This window comes from Sarcophilus harrisii, chromosome 3 (assembly GCF_902635505.1).
Source record: "Sarcophilus harrisii chromosome 3, mSarHar1.11, whole genome shotgun sequence".
Taxonomy (NCBI): domain Eukaryota; kingdom Metazoa; phylum Chordata; class Mammalia; order Dasyuromorphia; family Dasyuridae; genus Sarcophilus; species Sarcophilus harrisii.
The window spans coordinates 465,798,212-465,819,326 of NC_045428.1; the positions used below are offsets into that span (position 1 = coordinate 465,798,212).

General features: G+C 33.7%; 1 protein-coding gene across 5 annotated transcripts in view; it reads right to left on the minus strand.

Annotated features, from left to right (window-relative positions):
* Positions 1 to 21,115, minus strand: part of SLC36A4 (solute carrier family 36 member 4) — a 73,775-nt gene that overhangs the window by 6,283 nt on the left and 46,377 nt on the right. For 4 of the 5 annotated variants that reach the window (XM_031960979.1, XM_031960981.1, XM_031960983.1 and 1 more), the window contains exons 7-10: positions 20,194 to 20,418; positions 18,016 to 18,114; positions 10,461 to 10,630; positions 9,014 to 9,183 (exon numbers count right to left, since the gene is read on the minus strand). In XM_031960979.1, coding sequence (XP_031816839.1) covers positions 9,014 to 9,183; positions 10,461 to 10,630; positions 18,016 to 18,114; positions 20,194 to 20,418 — 664 coding nt within the window. Of the gene's footprint in view, positions 1 to 4,963; positions 8,457 to 9,013; positions 9,184 to 10,460; positions 10,631 to 18,015; positions 18,115 to 20,193; positions 20,419 to 21,115 lie in introns of those variants that run through there. The other variant, XM_031960984.1, reaches the window with a different exon arrangement.

A 21,115-nucleotide genomic window follows, 5' to 3' on the forward strand; every position in this document is an offset into this window, starting at 1 on the left:
TATGCTCAAGAACTGTTATTCATTTTGCTTCCTTTGAGATCATGATGTTACTCCTGTTTTTTTGTTGTTGGTTTTTTTTTAAACTTCAGCAGACAGATAAGAGGTTCTGTTCCAGCTCTTTTCCTTTACTCTTTATATCTCACTGTGTCAAGTATGTTTCTTGTCCATAACATATTGTAGGATTCTGGTTTTTAATCCACTTTGCTATCTGCTTTCATTTTATGGGTAAATTCCTCCCATTCAAATTCAATTACAATTACTGTATATTTCCCTTCATCCTACTTTCCCCCAATTTATCCTTCTGTCTTCTTCACTCCATCCCTCATAAATGTTTTGCTTCTGATTACTATTTCTCTTAATTCCAACCTCCTTTCTATCAGCACCCCCACTTCTCTTATTCCTTTCCCCCTTACCTCCTATATATAAAGATAGATTTTTATGCCCAATTTAGGGTATATGTTATCCCCTCTTTGAGCTAATTCCAATGAGCATAAGGATCAAGTGCTACCTGCCACTTGGAAGAGGTTCCCTAATACTCCCTCTGAAAAGCTTTTTCATGCCACTTTTAGAAGACATAATTTATCCATTCTACCTCTCCCTTCTTCCAATGCATCCTTCTTTATCTCTCCTTAATTTGGGGGAATAGCATTCCAACATGGTCTACTCATACCTTTGCTCTCTATCTGTATATTCTTTTTAAACTGCCCTAATAATGATAAACTTCTTAGAAGTTATAAATATTATATTCCAAAGTTGGAAGCAGTTTAGTTTTATAGAATCCCTTATGATTTCTCTTTCCTATTTACCTTTTTATGCTTCTTTTGAATCTTGTATGTGAAATTAAAATTTTCTATTCAGCTCTGGTCTTTTTTCATCAGGAATACCCCAAAGTCCTCTATTTCATTAAATATCCATTTTTGCCCTTAAAGATTATACTCAGTTTTTATCGGTAGATGATGATTGGCTCTAATCTTAGCTCCTTTGCTATCTGGAATATAATATTCCCAGACCCCCAATCCTTTACTGTAGAAGTTATGAAATCTTGTATCATTTTGACTGTGGTTCCATGATACTTGTTTTTTTCCTAGCTGATTGCAACATTTTGGAGTTTTCATTTTTGTATATCTTTTAGAAGATGATCTGTGGATTCTTTCAAATTCTGTTATACCCTCTTGCTTTAGGGTATCAAAGCAGTTTTCCATGACAATTAAAAAAATATATAATGCCTAGGCTCTTCCTCTGATCATACCTTTCAGGTAGTATAAGAATTCTTCAGTTCTCTCTATTTTTTTTTAGGTCAGCTATTTTTCCAAAGAATATTTCACATTTCCATTTTTTCATTCTTTTGATTTTGTTTTATTGTTTCTTGATGTTTTATGAAGTCATTAGCTTCTACTTGCCTAATTCTAATTTTCAAGGAATTAATTTCTTTTCATTTCTTTTTTGCTGAGGCAATTGGGGATAAGTGACTTGCCCAGGGTTAAGCAGCTAGAAAGTGTTAAGTGTCTGAGGCCAGATTTGAACTCAGGTCCTCCTGACTCTGCTCCTCCTTTGATCCTCTATTCACTGAGCCACCTAGCTACCCAGGAATTAAATTCTTCATTGAGCTTTTGTATACTTTTTTTTCTTACTTGGCCAATTCTACTTTTTAAAGGAGTTCTTCTCTTCAGTGGTTTTTGTGCCGATCTTACCATTTGGACAATTCTCTTTAGTAGTGTGGTATTTTCTTCAATAATTTTTTTAAACTCTTTTTAGCATTGTAGACAAAATGTCATGATTTTATTTTGTTTCTCTCATTTCTTTTTCCATTTTTCCCTCTATCATTATTATTTGATTTTTAAATTCCCTTTTGAACTATTTTAGGAATTCTTTTTGATCTTGAAACCTATTCACATTTTTCTTTGAGATTCTCCATGTAGTTGCTTTGCTTTTGTTAATATCTGTCTTCTAAGTCTGTCTTGATCTTCCTTGTCACTTTCTATAATCAGGTACTTTCGTTATGTTAAAGTTGGCCTGTGCTCCTTGGATGGAGGGAGCACTGCTTCAAGCTTCAGGCCTTTCTTGCTGCAGCTCTCAGAGCTAGTTCTGGGGGGGTGTAAATTTCTAGTTCTTCCACAGTGGTATATTTTAAGGAGAGGCATTGTCACTGCTCTCCTGGACTGTGCGCTCATCTATGAGTGACCACAAGAACTCTTTTCCACCTTGGAATTGTGTTCAGGGTTCCTACTCCTGTTAGTGCTCCTCCTCACCCTAGAAATGTGATCTAGAACTGTGTTTGGGCAACATAACAGAGTCCTACATTCAGTGCCAATAAAGGGACCCCTGTAATCTCCTTCTGATTAGTTATCCAACTCCCTCACTTACTGTCTCTGAGATGAGAGCTCCAGAAGCCACTGCTGCCACTAATTCTGTCACTCCTCAGGCAGCTTCTGGCTTGCTGGGGCATGGCCTATGTTAGGCTATTCCTACCTGAGACAGATCTTTCCTGCTGACCTTTCAAGTTATCTTGGTCTGGAAAATTGTTTTACTCTGACCTTCTGCCATTCTGGCAGAGTAGTTTTTCACATATTTCACAGAATTTATGAACTCCGATTTCCCGCCAATGGTAAAAGGCAATTAAAAAGGCAAGGTTAACTTGCCTTTTTAACACAGTATCAAACTTAACTGTATTTTCCATGGATTCTTCCCAAAGTATCTGCTCAATATGCCAGAGAATTTCCTTTAAGTCTTTTAACTGATGGATAATCTTTGGAATACTTGAACTTTCTATGTAATAATTAATTTTTATCCATATCACAGGACTAGCCCTTTTCAAATTAAATACTTCCTTACTGATATCCTTTATATTGCCTTCTCGAATTACCAGAAACATGATGCAGCCTTCTCTCTCTGTCTCTCTTTCTGTCACTATTCCCCCTCCTTTTTCTCTTCCCTCTTCTACTGGCTTTAGGGTTATTCAGAAGTTGGGTTCCCCAAAAACCATGGTACTCCAAGATTTACAACTCACTCAGTGTTACAATGTGAACACTGACAATAAATAGATGGGTTTTTTCCATATTTGGAAGAATTAGAAGCATAATGTGATTTTTCGAATATAACCCATGTCACTCTCTTCTATTTAATTCTAATCCAAATCCTTATCTAAGTACCTGTCATAAGCACATTTACTTATAGATCACGCTAATGTTATCATCCATCCAATTTTCACTTTCTAGACCAAAAAGCAGTTTACATTTATTGTTTTTCTTTTACGTACAACTAGATGTATCCTTTTTTGAGTTATCATGAATTTCATTGAGAAGGCTCATTTGTAGACTGAGGATCATTTGTGATAGCCAGTCCATTACCATTCTGTTTCATAAGAATGCCCACACTATACACAGAGATCACTCAAATAAAGATTTGTATCAAGATAACAAAGGAAACATAAGGGTCAATAGTTACTGATCTTCTCACATTTGCCTTTCGGGGGGCTATTACCAGTCTATGATTTTTTTTTTTCATTTTTTTCCCATCCTTTTGGAATCTTCTCTTTCCTGAGATATTTTATAAAGTAATCTCTCAATGATTTCAGTACTGTTATGACTGTTATCTCCAGCATAGATTTCCTTTGTGTATTTGAATTTTATTTTCCTTAACACCGTTTTCATATCTTCTAATGGCAATCAGGGATTGGGGATTGATATGCTAATGTACAAATGTGGTGACTTCTCTGTCACTAATGAAAACAGACTATTATTGGACCTGGACAAGAGTTGAGAAAATGAACTTCTCTCCCCTTCGTTGTTCCTTCACTACAATATGAATGAATGAAAAGCATTTATTAAGCACTAATGAATGAAAAGCATTTATTAAGTAAGCACTGATCTCTGCCAGGTTCTGTATTAAGACCTTTGATCAGATGCCTATTAGAAATCTTACATTAGCTATCTGATCAGCAATTCAAATTCGACATATTTAAAACTGAACTCATTATCTTTCCCCACAGACCTGTTCAAGAGATACAGGACAACCTCTAAAGGAGAGGGTGCTAACTTCCAAGACGCCAGAGAAAACATTCTAAAGAATATAATGTTGGAGTTTGGAAGGAATCCAGGAATTCTAAATGGAGGTTAGAAGTAAAAGCATTCCAGGAATGGAGAACTGCTAGTGCAAAGTCATAGAAAAATAGGAAATTAAATAGACCACTATGATTATATTATAGATTTCATGGTAGAGAACAATATTTTAAGAAAACATGGAAAGAAAAGAGGGGGATGGGTTCTGAAGATTTTAAATACAATGAGAAGAGCTTTTATTTATCTGAAACTAGTGGCACAAGGAGCCACAATAGCTTCTTAAGTAGGGGAATAATATGATCAGGCTCTCACTTAAAGAAAATCAGTCTGGCTTCTGAGTGATTGGAGTGGAAAGAGACATGAGATGGGGAAATCAATTAGAAACTGGAAAACTATTGGAATAATCCAAGTGAAAGGTGATGAGGGCCTGGATGAGGTAGGGACTATATGAATGAAGGAAAAGGAACATAAGACAAAACAAGGGATAAAATAAAAAAGGCAAGATCTGGCAATGAGTGATGAGAGTAAGATGATGAGAGTGATGAGAGTAAGAAGTTAAAGCTGACATTTGGGTTGAAAACTTGGGTGATGGTGGCATCCTTAAAACCAATGGGGAAAATCAGAAGAGAGGTAGGTTTGGGGAGAAATAATGATTTTTTGTTTTAGACTTGTTAAGTTTAAGAGATGGTTGGGAATGTAAGGTTATAGTTCAAGAGGGATACTAGGACCGGATACATAGATGTGGGAATAAAGACTGAGAAGGAACAATAAAATAAATGAGTGCTGTCATGAAAACCCAAAGAAAAAACATCATCAACAATATTAGTAGTCAAGAAAGATGAGGACTGAGAAAAAAGCCAATAGATTTCCTTTAAAAAAAAAAACTCTTTGATATGATAATTAAAGATAGATGAAATAAAAATTCTCGGGAGGGGAGGGGAATAATTCTGAGACTGAAAGTCAAATTTAAGTTCAGTAAGATGTCTCAGATCTTATGGGAAAAATAGGAACAAAAAGAACCTTATGTGGAGCCTAGCACTTCCAGCTTAATGAGGTTGAAAGTGAATTCATTATCACCTTAAAATCATCCCTCCCTGATTTACCTAATATCATCATCCTTGACTTGAACAATTAATGTATTTTTAATTTCTTACTTTTTCTATTCTAGATTACATATGTACAAAGGTAATTAAATCAGTATATTTGTGGTTTATTTTAATTTACTATCTGTTCCTGTAGTTATTTACTGCCTTACTCTACTGTATACATTTAGCAATCCTATCAACACTCAAGAAGGTAAACACAAAAGAGTATTTCACATTTTAAGCAAGAGTAATAATATGAAAATTAATTAATCAATCATTTATTATGTACCTACTTATATAAAGCCAACTGTGCTAAAAACTAGGAATAAGTCACATTACCAACTTTCAAAATACTTAAAATATAGATATACAAAAGAAGTAAATTAGAAGGTTTACAGAATTAAAATAGAAATTCACTCAATAGATCAACATTTTGAATCTTTTTAACAAAATGTTTCCCTGAAACAATAACTTATTATTTAATTTATGAATATTCAAATTACAGACTAGTCAGGAACATACTTATTTTGTAAAATGAATAAACGTGAACTTTTATTTTCTTTTAAAAAAATCACTGGAAAAAGATATAGCTGCAAATATAATTGAAACAATTTTCTTCTTATTGTTGCCTGTATTCGTAGCCATAGTTAATTTAAATAAATGAAATTCCAGTGCATCTTCTTTGACCTTCATTTCATTGAATAGATTTTTTTTTTTAATTATGCTTTCTGGTTATGTAATTTTTGATTTTAGAATCCATTGTTTTTGTTTTTGAGATGAAGTTTCTCCATCTCCCTTGAAATTGTGGACCCTCATGGGCCTCTACTACTGGTCACCAAAGGAGCTCTAACCTAAGCTAGTTTCCTCCTTCTTAGTTAACCTATCAGATCCTCTCAGTCCTGAGGATCTCCATATTAGTATTCAAATGTCTTTTCCTATTGTGTTTAAACTTGAGCTAAAATCCATCACCTTCAGTTTCCTCAGTAACATTATGTCTAACAACTTTAGGAACAAAAACTGCTTTTTCTTCAAAATAGTTTCCAAGAGAAAAACCACAAGGATAATTGGGCAACACTTCTTGAAGAATCAATGATTTCATAGGTACAGGTATACCTTTTACTAAGGCTTCTCTTTTCTACTACTTGATAGGCCCTCTTATTGAATTATGATTGCTTAAAAAAAAAATTATCACATATCAACTATTGAATCAGCTTCCGAACTTTTCTTAACTTGGGTTCAAAACTTGAGCCACAGACACATAGATTGTCACCCATTCCATACCTGAAGCTTTCTAACTTAGCTGGGACAAGGACAATCCCAAGATCTTTTTTAAGAACTTTAGAATTGATTGCATAACATGTGGGATTCAGGACCACTCATCACGGTGTGTCCTCATCAGAGAGGGTGCTCTGCTCTGTGAGCAAAGCCAAATTGAATCAGCTCAGATGAAATGTGAGATGCAAGTTAGAGAGTCCATCCAAAACGTTCACAGGGATTATTTGTGTCCAACCTGTGGCAGAGCACTGCGAGTTCGAATTGGTCTGATCTGCCAGTTGGATACACTATAACTTTAGTCTAACGTAGTGATGTCATTTTGGTCCTCTTTGAGAATGAAGGACAACAACCAACCAATCAACTTGAGGCTTTCTAGTTTTAGCAACTACCAAGGCTTGTACTCTGCAAGATTTGTCTTTTAAGAATTCAGAGTTATCATCTCTGGCCATCAGTTCAGATTATTAGAGCTAAATAATAACCATCTTAAAAAGTTCTTTGTAAATTATACAGAGATGCAATATAGATATATTTTATGAAAGCGAAATTAAATTGATTCACACATGAAAATCAACTTTTATTTCAATATATAAGTAAATATTTCCTAGGCTAGCATCAATATAAGCAAATTCTATTTGAAATATTTTCTAGGTCTTTTAATAATTTCCCCTTTTAATAATTAATTAGATTTACTATATCAAAAATTAGTTGAGTAAATAATACTTTCTTTTTCAATATATTTTTTTTATTATTCTTTAGATTTCTCCTAAAAAATCTAAGTTTTATTCAACTATTACAGTTTTGCTTTTCTCAGGATAAGCTCATGTGAGACTGTCTTTTGATGTTCAATGTGGTATTATCTAGGTCTGAATTCTCTCTCCCCCAATCCCATATGGTTGAAAGTCACTGTTGTCTTCTTGAACTTAGGTCCTGGGGTTGCTTGTTGTCCAGAAAGATCCCAAGCTGATTTGTGCCATATCTCTGGGTGAGATGGCAATCTTCATTTGAGTTTTACTGTTGCATATTATTCATAAATAATATAGAATGGTGACTTTCTGTTCATCTCCAAATCATTTGCCTTCACTTCATTAACCTTCATTCCTACTCTTTTTATAGGTAAGTTTTGTCTTATTTTGTCTGAATACAGACATTCACTTCATTAATTCTAATACTGTTATTTTTCCTTCCCTGCATTTGAGATGTCTATAGCATATTCAGTTTGAGATACCTAATAGGCAGTTGGAGATGCAAGACTGGAGAATAGCAGAGAGATTATGTATACTCAAGTAGATTTGAGAATCATTAGCATAAAGTTGATAAATGAGCCTGTGAAAGCTGATGAGGTCACCAAGTGAAATAGTATAAAGGGAGAAGATATGAGGGCTCAGGACAGAACTCTAGAGGATGCCAGAATAAGCAAGCAGGATCTGGAGAAAAATGCAGAAAAGGAGACTGAGAAGGAGCTATAAGATCAATTAGAAGAAAACCAGAAAAGAGCAGTGTCTCAAAAAATCTAAAGAGAAGAAAGTATCAAGGATAAGAGTATGATCCACAGTGACCAAGGCTGAAGAGAGATCAAGATGAATGAAAATTTTAAAAAGATCATCATCATTGGCAATTAAGAGTGAACTTTGGAGAGCAGGTCTGCTGAATAGAAAGTTAGGAAAAGAAAGTAAAAGGAAAGGAAGTGGAAGCATCCGTGGTGAATAGCCTTCTTAAGGAGCTTAACCACAACATCTAAGAGAAAAATGAGAGAAGAGTAAAAATGGATGGAACAAATGAGAGTTTTTTCACTTGGTGATCTCATCAGCTTTCACAGGCTCAGGAAAATGGCTGTGTTCCTAGGCATTTGGAAAACAGTCAGTAGATAAGAAAAGATTGAAAATAAAGGAGAGAATGAGGATGATAGAGCAATCAATCTTTTAGAGAAGATGGATGTATAGTTGGACTATGATCATCTCATGGCCAGAAGCTATATCTCATCTTCATGCAGCCCAAGACTGTATTAACTTTTGGGTTGTCTGCCAAAACCTCGTTGAGCCTGTGTGTAGATAAAAGGGATGCTACTTATAATGCTTACTTCAGAAAGTAGTTGTGATAAATAAAATAATAACATACACTGTAAACCTTAAAGCATAATGCAAATGTAAGTTATTATCATTATTAGCTGTAACTGAAAGGATATTTTTGTATTACTATAATTACTAAGCCAATAAAAACCTTAAAAGCAAGAAATTAGAATGAAATAAATTTTTAAAGATATTAAATTCATTTTCAGGCAGCATCCAAAGGAATAATGATTTTGTTATGATACCAAAAGCCTAAATGTAAGTAAAACTACTGTCTTTGTAGAATATCAAAGGTTAGATAAGTAAAAACAAATACTATGTAATGAAAATGCCTATGAGAGATGAAAAATTAAGATGGCATTTTAAAATTTGCTCTAACTTATAGAACTGATTTAAAATTTTAGCATTATGAGATTATTTCAGATAACATGTTAAAATCCTCATTTGTAGAAAAATATTAAACTACTAAGATTACATGATTAATAATATCAACACATTAATTTAAATGAAAAAATATATTTTTACTTACAGGTAATAAATACCAAGAAAGTCCTAATAATAAGATCACAAATTAGCTTCGATTTATTTTGAAATTTGGATGTGATTCCTGGAATGATTATTTCTGCTGGAACGTAGAACTGAATTGAGTAAGTCACAAAAATCCCAAAGGAATACAGAATTTTCACTGATTGATACAACCTGTCAAAAAATTGAATAAAGCTTAATCATATAAAATGCAATCTCTGGCAGATAATTTGTATCTCTCCTTTGACCCTGTCACAATCTATTATTATTATCACAATTTACATTTATGTAAATATTATAGTTTCCCTTTCCCCTTCACAACCAGTAGACTCTAAGCTCCCTGAAGATAGGTAGTATGCCATTTTTCATTTTGGCATCCTCAATATCTTGCATAAGGATTGTTCAATTTCCGAAACTCTTGGCTCTGCAGTCAGTATTTCAAGGTATGAAATACTTGTGTCTAAAGATAATCTAAATCTTCAGTTAAAAAAAACAACAAATCATCTGTTCTTATTTTTATATTTTGACATTTACTATAATTCTTTTTTAGAATGAAAAATTTACATTGTTAAAGACTGTCTTTCTCTTGATTTCAAAAACATTCATGATCACCTTGGTTTATAATATACATAAATTCTTATTCAATATAGTGCTTGCTATTGAAAAACAATCTGAAAAAGCAAGAGAATAGAAGAAAAATGTACAAAGAAACAATCAACATTAACAAAAAGACATTTATCACTGGTACAATTTGCACACAGAAAGGGAAAGAGCAACAATTGTTTCTTTACTACTCTGTGGAGAACATAAGCTCCTTCAGAACAAGGATAGCCAGTCCTCTTTTTGTCTCAACACCCCTGCATCTGGAACAATCAATGCCTTACACATCGAAAATTCCATCTACCATATTTGCTGAACTGAAGCCATTGTTAAAAAGTAGTGTTACTGGGCAATGGTTATAGAAGCAATTAATTGGTAATGGGGGGTGGGGGGGAAAGAAGGATACAACCTATTTTTCTATAGTATTAAAATATATTTCTATAGTTCACATCTATAATAGTTTTAGTTCACATCTATAATAGCTCAATTTTATTGATTAAAAAAATCAATAATGATGTAGCAGTGGCTCTGCTGTTCTGATTTACTTGGTCTCTGATCTCAACTCTTTTCCTCATATGTTACTTCTCCTTTCTTCTTAATTTGTATTTAATTAAAATATTTTCCTTTATATATAAAAGTAAATCATAATCAAAACTTCTTGTTTTTCTCTAATGGGTTGAAAACCAAGAAATGTTTTATCTAAAAAGAAAAAAGGAACAAAAAAAAAGAAAAATGACAAAGAATATATGTTTAAAACAAAAGTTTACATGTTTAACAAATTATGAATGTAACTAATTTATATTAGTATTGAAATTATAATAAATGGAGCAAAAATATACATGTCCACTTACCATTCATCTTGAGGAAGATTTAAAGTTATGCTGCCTTTGATTTCATCTTGAAAGCGCATATATCCAAGAGTGGCTAATGTTATATATAGAGTTGTAACAATCCCCATGCCAATGTTCAATGCTTCTGGGAAGCGTTTTGTTTCTTTCATTTGATTTTCCAATGGAAGGACCTGAGGATGGAGAAGAGATTAAAAAATAAATACATGCATAATAAAATCATAGAATTTTAGAGCTGAAAATGAAAAGGAGTCAAATAAAAACAACTGACATAGGTGGTATCTAAAAGGCGCACTGGCCCTGAAGGCAGGAGGACACAAGTTCAAATCTGACCTCAGACTAACTGTGAGACACTGGACAAGTCACTTAACATCGGTTTCTTCATCTGTAAAATGAGCTGAAGAAGGAAATGGCAAGCCACTCCTGTATTTTTGCCAAGAAAACCTCAAATGGATCATAAAGAATCAGACACGACTAAAACCTCTCAGCAACAACTGACTGAGACCATGTCTGACTACACACATCATCTCTCTTTTCCAGAGTCAATATTAATCATAATTACAAACCACTTCACTTGATTTTAGTGGGTTTTGTACACATTATTGAAATCATTGAGTATATTGTTTTCCTGCTTCTGCTTACATTAGCTTATATATCAGATTATACAAGTCTCCCAATGTTTTTCCAAATTTCTGCATATCAATCATTTCTTATCAGTCAATAATATTCCATTATACTTCATACACCACATACTACAATTCATTCAACCATTCCCTAATGAATGTATTCCAATTCTATTCCCAAGTTTCAGCTACTACAAAAGTACCACTTAAACACATTGTGATAATGTGACCTTTCTTTCTGACCTTGATTTCTTTAGAGGTCTAATGTGATTTCTGGGTCAAAAGGCACGAAGCTTGGTAACTTTTTTCAAAAAACTGTATATACACAGACACACACACGCTTCTGCATGCAAAGGCACACACATAGTTCTCACTTTACACAAATTCATGTTACATAAGTTCAATTTTACATAAAGAATTCTGAAAGAAAAATGCATTTAAAAACCTATGTCAACTTAATTTACAGTATTTTCTCTCTCTTACAATATCTCATTAGTCCTATTCCTCAGCTCAGCACTTTGCAGCTTCCCACTGGACTTTCCCCCACAAGAATAAAAAACTAAAAAAAAAAAAAAAAAAAAAAAAAAAAAAAAAAAAAAAAAGGTCCTCCAAGTGAAAGTAGAAAAACAGACTTCTGGAGAGACCCCACTGTTGACTCCATATCTGGGGCTTGGCTTGAGATCTCCAGCACGAAGACTGTTGCCCTGCTCTGCCCACCTATCTGCATGTCTGTCTGTGCTTGAGTACTATTATCTCTCCTTGGCCCCCTGGTCTCTGGTTCCTCCTCTTGCATTTGCTCCTCTGTTTCCAGCCTCTAAATATCCTTGAAGCATGTGCCAGCCCCTTCCACCCATGAGCAGGGGGCATCCTTTCTGCTTCCTTCCATGCTTCTTCACATTAGCAGACAAATTCACATTATATAAAAATCATTTCACACAGAGATCTGAGAAATAGCCCACTTATATAAAGCAAAAACTGTATGTATATGTTAGTTCTTTATATACATTTTGGATATCAGAAAATTTTGATGCAAACAATTTTTTTATCAATGATACTTTTCCATCTTATTCTAGCTCCACTGCTTTTGTTTGTGTCAAAAAAAATTAATTCTATGTAATTGAAATTATTTTGTTCCATTTTGGGAATTTAAAAGAAGATTCAATTGTCTGCAAAAGTGAAATGGGAGTGCACTGATGGCATGAGATAGGAGGTGCAGCAGGTGAGGAACCTGAAGTCCAATGTAGTTGAATCATAATGTGCATAAATGAAAATCATATGTCCTAAGTTTGAAAGGCAAGTAGGAACTATGTTGTAAAAGACTTTAAATGGGAAAAAAAAAGGAGTCTGCATTTACCCCTCATGGTAATAAGGAACCATTAGAATTTATTAAACAGGAGTGTGACATGGTTAGACCTATGCTTTAGACATTATCCAGAAGATGGATTGGAGTAGATTTAATATATAAGTGATAGCGCGAGCAAGATTAAGGGTGAGAGTAGGAAGGGGATTGATGTTAGGAAGCTACTGCAATAGAATAGACTAGAGGAAATGAGGGCCTAGATTAGTTTGTTGTCTGTGTGAATACGGAAGGGACTGCATAAAGGATATACTGTAAAGAAAGAATTGACAAAACTCGTGGAAAAAAATGAGGAGGTAAAGATGACTATTTGCAATGAGAATCTAGGTGATTAGAAGGATGGAGTTATCTTTAAAAGGGAAAAAACAGCATTTTAAAAGAAGGATATATGTTATGATTCTTATAAGGTGCTAAGTCAGTGGAATTGATAGAGACTGGTTATTCAGCAGGGAACTTTAGAGAAGCTTAACACTTCTCTAAATGTATTTAGTACTTATTAAGAGTTCCACAAGATTCACACCTTTAAGAGAGCATATTTTAAGCTAGGAGCCTCAAGCAGGATGCACTTCGATTAGTCCACAAGCCCTTTCTTAGAGGCGGAGTCAGATTCATTCCAACTTCCACCTTTGTGCTGGCGGAAGAGAGACTGAAGCTGGCAGAGGCAAAGGACTAGCAGCATGAGCTCTTGGAACCAAGGAGAGAGACAGACCTCTAAGAAAGCTAACCGGGCCCTAGGAAGGAGACAAGACTTAAAAGGAAACAATAAAGGATTTGGACTTTAATAACAATAAAGGATTTGGATTTGGACTCCTGGCTGCATTTGAGGTGATTATTACTTTTAACTGAAACAAAGCTTGCTCCCAGAAGCCCCCCAGGAAATCTGCTCTCAGAGAATGATTACATTTTAGAGAAGAGCACATTACAGATATGTTTGATTAAAAAGATGAATTCTGTAGAGGCAATCAAATGCAGCAGTGGATAGAGTGCTGTGTGATGTCAGGAAGATCTGAGTTCAAATACAGGCTCAAATACTACAAGATATATAATCTCAGGCAAGTCACTTACCCTCTGTTTAACCTTAGTTTTTTCTTCTGAAAATTGGAGATTATAGCATTGAGCCCCCAGAGTTATAAACATCAAATGAAATAGCAACTTTAAAGCACTTTGTACAGTGCTTGGCACACAGTAAGCACTATGTAAACATTAGTTATTATTGTAACAAGTGGATATATTGCGTTTGGGATGCTTATAGGAATCTGATACAAAATGCTCAATATAAGTTGGCTGTAGAAGACTGAAGAAGGGAGGGACACTAGTCAGATACATAAATCAGGGAGTGATATGAATAATGGCTACATTTTTTTGTAAGTGAAGACATGTAGAAAAAAAAACCTTCTCTACTGGATGAGTTGTGGTGGTGGAGGGCTTGAGCTCAAGAGTTCTAAGGACTACAGCTAACATGGGAAACTCCCAAGAGCGAGGGCTAATTGTTGTTCCAGATTTCTCCGACCTTTTGTGGCTAAGCTCCTTGAGAAAGCCATCTACAATAGATTCCTCTACTTTCCCTCCTCTCACTCTCTTTTCAACTCTGCACACTGGCTTCTGACATTAATATGAAACTGCTCTCTCCAAAGTCACTAATGATCTCTTTACTAAATTCAATGGGCTTTTCTCAAACCTTATCCTTCTTGACCTCTCTGAAGTCTTTAACACTATCAATCACTCTTTTATGCTTGACATCCTCTTCTCTCTAGGTCTTCAAGACACAACTTTCTCCTGGTTCACCTTCTTATATATGTGTCTGCTTCTCCTCAGTATCCTTTCCTAGATTTTTTTCCAAGTCATACTTACTTAAAAAGAGTGTCCCACAGGGTTCTGCACTAGGCAAATCTCTTTTTATTCTATTTCCTCTATTTCACTTGGTAAACTCATAAGCTCCCATGAATTCAATCAAATACCATCTTTCCTAATGATTTTCAAATTTACTTAAGTATCCCTAATATCTCTGCTGATATCTGCTCTTATATCTCTAAATGCCTAGTAGACATTTCAAATCACATGTACTGTAGTCATCTTAAACCCAATATGTCCAAAACCAAATTCATTATCTTTACCCAGAAACTTTTCTACCTTCCAAGCTTCTCTATTCTTGTTCTATTCTTTTTAAAAATTTTACTATTCAATATTCTTTTCTTTTTATGAGTTCCATATTCTCTCCCTTCTTCCCATCCCCACCCCACCTAATGAGAAGGCAAGCAATATGTTAATTTTATAACTGAAATCATGTGAAACATTTCCATGTGAGCTATGTTTCAAAAAAAGCAAGAAAAACAAAGTAAGAAAGTTTTATTTCAATTGCTCTCAGAGTTCATCAGTTTTCTCTCTGGGAGTGAATAACATTTTTTCACTGTCAATCATTTGGAACTATCTTTGATCACTGTATTGATCAGAGTAGCCAAGTCTTTCAAAATTACATCATTGATGTTATTGTGCACAATGATCTCTCAATTCTTCTCACATCACTTTACAACAGTTCCCATAAGTCTTCCCATGTTTTTCTAAAAACATCCCCTTCATTATTTCTTTTAGTACAATAGTAATCCACAACAATCATATGCCACAACTTTTTCAGTCATTCCCCAATTGATAAGCGTCCCCTCAATTTCCAATTCTTTGCCACCCCAAAAAGAGCTGTTATAAATATTTTTGTAAATAACTGTCCTTTTACTTTTTCTTCAGTCTCTTTGTGATACAGAACTGGTAATAGTATTTCTGGGTGAAAAGGTATGTACAGTTTTATAGGGCAAAGTTTCAAATTGTTCTTCATTGACTGGATAAGTTCACATCAACAGTTCATTAACGTACCTATTTCTCCCTCATCTCCTACTGCAATTATCATTTTTGATAGGTGTAAGGTGGTATCTCAGAGCTGTTTTAATTTGAATTTCTTTACTCAATAGTGATTTGGAACTTTTTTTTCAAATGACTATAGTTTTGATTTCTTTTTCTGAAAACTGCTTGTTTATCTCCTTTGACTATATATCAGTTGGATATTGACTTTTATGTTTACAAATTTGACTCAATTATCTACTCAGTATATATATTTGAGAAATAAGGCCTTTATCAGAAAAACTTGCTATAAAATTATTTGATATTATACACTGTTTATCGTAACTTTGAGCAAAATATAGTTTCCATGATTATCTCTTTTGATTAGGTCTATTTTTGTTCTTAATTTGTCCAATTCCAAGCCTTCTGTTCTTTTGAGGTGGTAGCTGCCAAATATTGTGTGATACTGACTCTAGCTCCAAGATATTTGAATTGTTTTTTTCTGGCTACTTGAAATATTTTTTCTTTAACCTGGAAGTTCTGAAATTTGGGTATAATATTCCTGGGAATTTCATTTTGGGATCTCTTTGTGGAGATGATTAATAGATACTTCCAATTTTTATTTTACCTTCTGGATCTAAAATACTGTAGTAGTTTTCCTTGATAATTCCTTGAAATATGATGTCTAGGATTTTGTATCAATCATGGCTTTCATGGAGTCTAACAATTTTTAAATGCTCTCTCCTCGATCTTTTTTCCAGGTCAGTTATTTTTTCAATGAAATATTTCAGTTTATTTTATTTTCTTATTCTTTTGTCTTTATTGTTTCTTGATGTTTCTTGGAGTGATTAACTTCTACTTGCCCAATTCTAATTTTTTTTTTTTTTTTGCTGAGGCAATTGGGATTAAGTGACTGGTCCAGGGTCACACAGCTAGGAAGTGTTAAGTGTCTGAGACCAGATTTAAACTCAGGTCCTGGTTCTTCAGGGCTGGTTCTCTATACACTGTGCCACCTAGCTACCCCCTAATTCTAATTTTTAAGGAACTATTTTCTTCAGCAAACTTTTCGACTTCTTTCTCCATTTGGCCAATTCTGCTTTTTAAGTAATTATTTTCATCAATGTGATATTTTCATCAATGAAGTTTTCTACCTTCCTTTTCCATTGGGACATTTTTATTTTTAGTTTTTGTAGGAATTAATTTTAGACTTGTATCCAATTCACATTTTTCTTTGAGGCTTTAGTTATAGTTATTTTGACTTTATTTTCTTCTGAGTTTGTGTGTGAACTTTCATGTCACCATATTAACTTTTTTGTTTGCTTATTCATTTTTCCATCCCGCTTTCTTTATTTGTAACTTTATGTTAGAATTGTACTCTGTTTCTGATACAAGGGGAATGGGCAGGGATGGGCAGGATATCATTTCAAATTTCAGACTTTTTTATTATGCTGTTTTCAGAGCTAATTCTAGGTGTTTGAAAGTTTTTGGTGCTTCCAAGATAATGGAATTTGGGGAGAAGTATGCCCATTCTCTCTTGGTCTTCACTCTGGTCCTTACCCAGGAAGGACCTCTGATGTCTTAGGACTGCAAGCAATACTGCTTCTTGGACTCTCCTTCCTTAAGACCAGAAGTAATACTATTCCTCAGGGTCTTGATCTCTTGAAACCAGAAGCGATATTGCCCTCTCAGGGTTCTGCTTCCCTCATGACCAAAGGCGTTCTTCTCTACTCTTGAATTATGATCTAGAAGTGAGTACAGATGATCCAGAAGTGAGTACAGATAATGGAGTTGCCAAACAGTTGCTCCTCAGGATTCCCCTTCTTCCTCACCCAAAGTGATCATCTCTGCTCTTGAACTCTGATACTGAAATGGATATAGGCGAGAGAATTGCCAAATAGTGTCTAGTCTTCTAACAAGTGATAGTGCAGGGGTACCATAGTTGCCAGGTTCCATTATCGTCTCTGGCTTGAGAGTGCCCAAAGCTACTGCTACTGCTTCTATCTCTAACACTTAGGCCCACCACAGGTATTTCATCCAGTGGGCTCTGGGCTAGCCTCTTCCTCTAAGCCAGAGATTTTTCTTACTTTTTATATTATCGCAGACTAAAAGAATGTCTCATTCTGATGTTTTGTTGGCTTTACCACTATAGAATATCAATTTCAATTATTATTTCAGAGCTATCTGGAGGGGAATGCTAGGGAAGCTCAGCAGAGTGCTACTCTATCATCTACATTCCTATTATTGTTGAAGGAACCACAATCCCAGCCACCCTTACTCACAAACCCGGGTGTGATCCTCAACTCCCCATGATCGCTCCCCATTCACAGGCAATCTCTCACCAAAGTCCGTTGATTTCACCTTGTAACATATTTCATACACACTCCCTTTTCTCCTCTGGCCCAAGCCCTCCTCATCTCATGCTTGGACTTTTGCAAATAGCAGTTGCTTGTACAAGCTGTACTCTAATCTTCCAATTCAATGCTGTATGTGTACACATGTGCATATATGTATGTATGTAAAGACATATGTATATGAACATACATAAATAATATAATACATATGTATATAGTATCTATATGTTGAAGGAATATTTATATTTGATGTCCTGTAATTAAGTCATATAGAAACTTATAAAATAATGTAAAAATGAACAGTCTTATATTAAGCAAATGAAAATTTAAAGAAATGCTCATTTGTGATACTTTATATTAGTCTTTTTTATACTCAATACTTTAAAATAAATCCTTACCACTCCAATGCCTTCAAAAGCAAATACAGCTGTACCAAAAAAGAGTGGATATTTCTTCCAACCAGCCACGGCTGGAAGATTCCGGGGATCTGGTATATCCTGGTAATTGAAAGAAAAAAAAAAAACTTTCACAGATAGGTAAGAATTCTTGTCTAATAAAATTTACAAGGGACAAAATCAAATACCTTTTTGTGCTTCTTACAATTTTTCAAATCCTAATAATTACTAATTTTTGTTTTTCAAATAAAAATGACTGCACTTCAACCAGACTCATTCTGTCAAATTCAAATTATCAAAAGTTGTTCATCCCTTTCCCATACAAGCTACCCTGGGAGTTAAAAGCTTCCAATTACTTCTTTCTAACAGCAGGGTCCAGGATATCTAATAACAGAATTGGATCTTAAAAAAACAATATGAAAACTCTAGACCTCAGGCAGAAAGCTACCCCAGTTAATAGGCTCTTATTAGCATTGGTATCCTCAATTTATTTCTCGACTTTCCTTGCCCTACCCTTTTACACTTTGGAACTTCCCAATGCCTGACAGATGTGTTTGATTTTATCCTTAAACCCAGATCTTTCTTACAGCATTTGTTCCTGGTTCTTGTCAATGAGGTTTCTGATCTTATTATTTTATAATTTTATCCTGATCTGGCTTAGGAAGCTCTTGGCCACAGTCTTGTCTTAAGTTTTAATATGAAAATTCAATCTAGAGTACTCATCTATACTCTAGTTTGAATATTGGGCTTCCATTCCCTGTTCTAATCTGACCCATTTCCATGACTATTTTTTATCACATGTTCACAGATCTTTCTAAGATGCATTTTTTTTTTTTACCTTATATAATTCAATGTCAACTGCAGTGCTGGTATTGACAAAGTCATCTATCTAAAAATGTTTCGCTTTTCCACAAGTGTCTTGAACTGTTTCCAGACAGTAATTAGTACAGAGCTATATACACTTGGAAATTAAAATATTTGCTGAAATGAAACAATATTTAAAAAGTATCAGAAGAGATGGATTTTTTTTCTCTAGCTTTTTATACTTAATGTGATCTTAAGTGATTTGTGAACTCAAAGCTAGATATTAACATGGGAGTAATACAACAGGGACTATAAAACTGGTCACAAGTATCCCTTACTAAGTCTTAGGTAGTTTAATAAGGTTCTTAGATAAAAGAAACCAATATGGATGGATCCAATAAAATCCTTTCCCATCCTGCACTGGGGTTGCCCTGTGTAATATTTTCAAGAAAATGAAAGTGGCATTTTAGATTCAGCAAAATATAAAATCATCTGAAGGCTAGTGCAAGTAAGAGCAAAACTAGAAAGAACCTCTAAAAATATCTACCTGAATAAGAATTTTCATTACATCACACATGGTAACTGATTATCCTTTAAGTCTTTGCTGTTAGCCCTTTACGCTTTTGGATAGCTCTGATTTTAATTTTTTTCTTACATAAAACCTAAGTTTGTCTTTGTAAATATCCCAAGAAAAATATTTTTAAAGTATTTCTATATCCAGCTAAGGGGAAAATAAAATAGATATATGGAAACCATATCTGAACAATTTTTTTTGCTAACAATTTTTAAGCTGTATTTTTGTAAAATAATGTATAACAGTGACATAAACTATGTGATTTGGTAAATGATTTATGATTTAGACAAAATTTTACTAAGCTTAAATATTTAATTAACACCCATGAATTTAAAAACTGTATATTATTAAGTATTGTCCTCCTCCATAAAGTGAGAAAATTGTTCTGGACAACTGCTAAAACCTGTTCCAGCTGTGGTATCTGTGACCTTTAAGTGCAAAGCACTAAGAGAAAAATTATATATTATAAAATTTACAATTTTTCTAGGGAGATGAAGCATATTACTACCAAAAATAATATTTAAATAATATAAATAGTTCAGTCAAGAGTAACTGGGGACCTGAACTAAAGTAGTATTAATATCCATACTTAAATTACTAGCATGAAATAAAAGTCAGGAATAAAATAAAATTTGATGGATCTATCAAGCCTTTCTACATTTTTAATTGATAAAAACCCCCTCATTTAAAAAAATTGAATGATATAAAATAACAAAATATTTTTATAATTTCTAATATTTATATTGAGTTTTTTAAGTAGCATACTTAAAAACACATAATAATTTAAGATGTGTTATACTTACTCTAATAACATATTGGTAGATTATTATAAGACTGATTGCCATGGAAAGATTGGCAAGGAGTGAAAGTACGGACAAGCTCTTAAGTTCACGAACAAGGACCAAAAGAAATATAAATGGGAGAAAGCAAAGCATATACATCCTCAGGTCTATACTTCTTCTCTCATACAGAGTTGCTTCACCAGTACCATTCAGAGAGAACATTTTTGCTGAAATTCCTTCATGAATCTATAACAGGATTAGGAGAAGAAAGGAGAAAATGTAAAGAAAATATTTTTTTTATTACCTACTCTATTTTACACGTTTAAAAATGTGATAAAAATAACAAAAGGAGATAACAGAGAAATCAGTGACCTATGGTATCCTGTACAATATCTACTCATAATAATTTTAAAGTGAACAAAAATTTTGTAGCTTCATTTTAAGAACACTAACTTCCCAGAAACATAGACAATCAAATCACCTTCTAGCAGGAACTATTTAAACAAAAAATATTTATCCTTTCTTACTATAAAAATTAAGTTCAATAAATGTTGTTAAGATAAATTGATTCATTCATTTTGAAATTTCATGAAGCACCACATTTTTGAACTCTAAGAAAACTTGATATGTGTAAGAAATTTGGAACATATATATCTAATGTAGGAGCTGAGTGTATTAATATTGTGTAGATCCAACCTTCAAAAGCATTTTCATTTCCTTTCATATGAAAAGCAAGTTGTAATTATTTTTCAGAAATATAATGCCAAAATAAATTATTTTAAAAATCATAATATATAACTTAATTTTTATAAGACACAATTTCAAGTCATATTCAATAATTACATTAAGTATATGGCACCTCACAAAGTGGTAAGTACTAGACTATTTCACTTTAAACCTGGAGCAAACAAACTATTTTACCAAAAAAAAAAAAAAAAAAAAA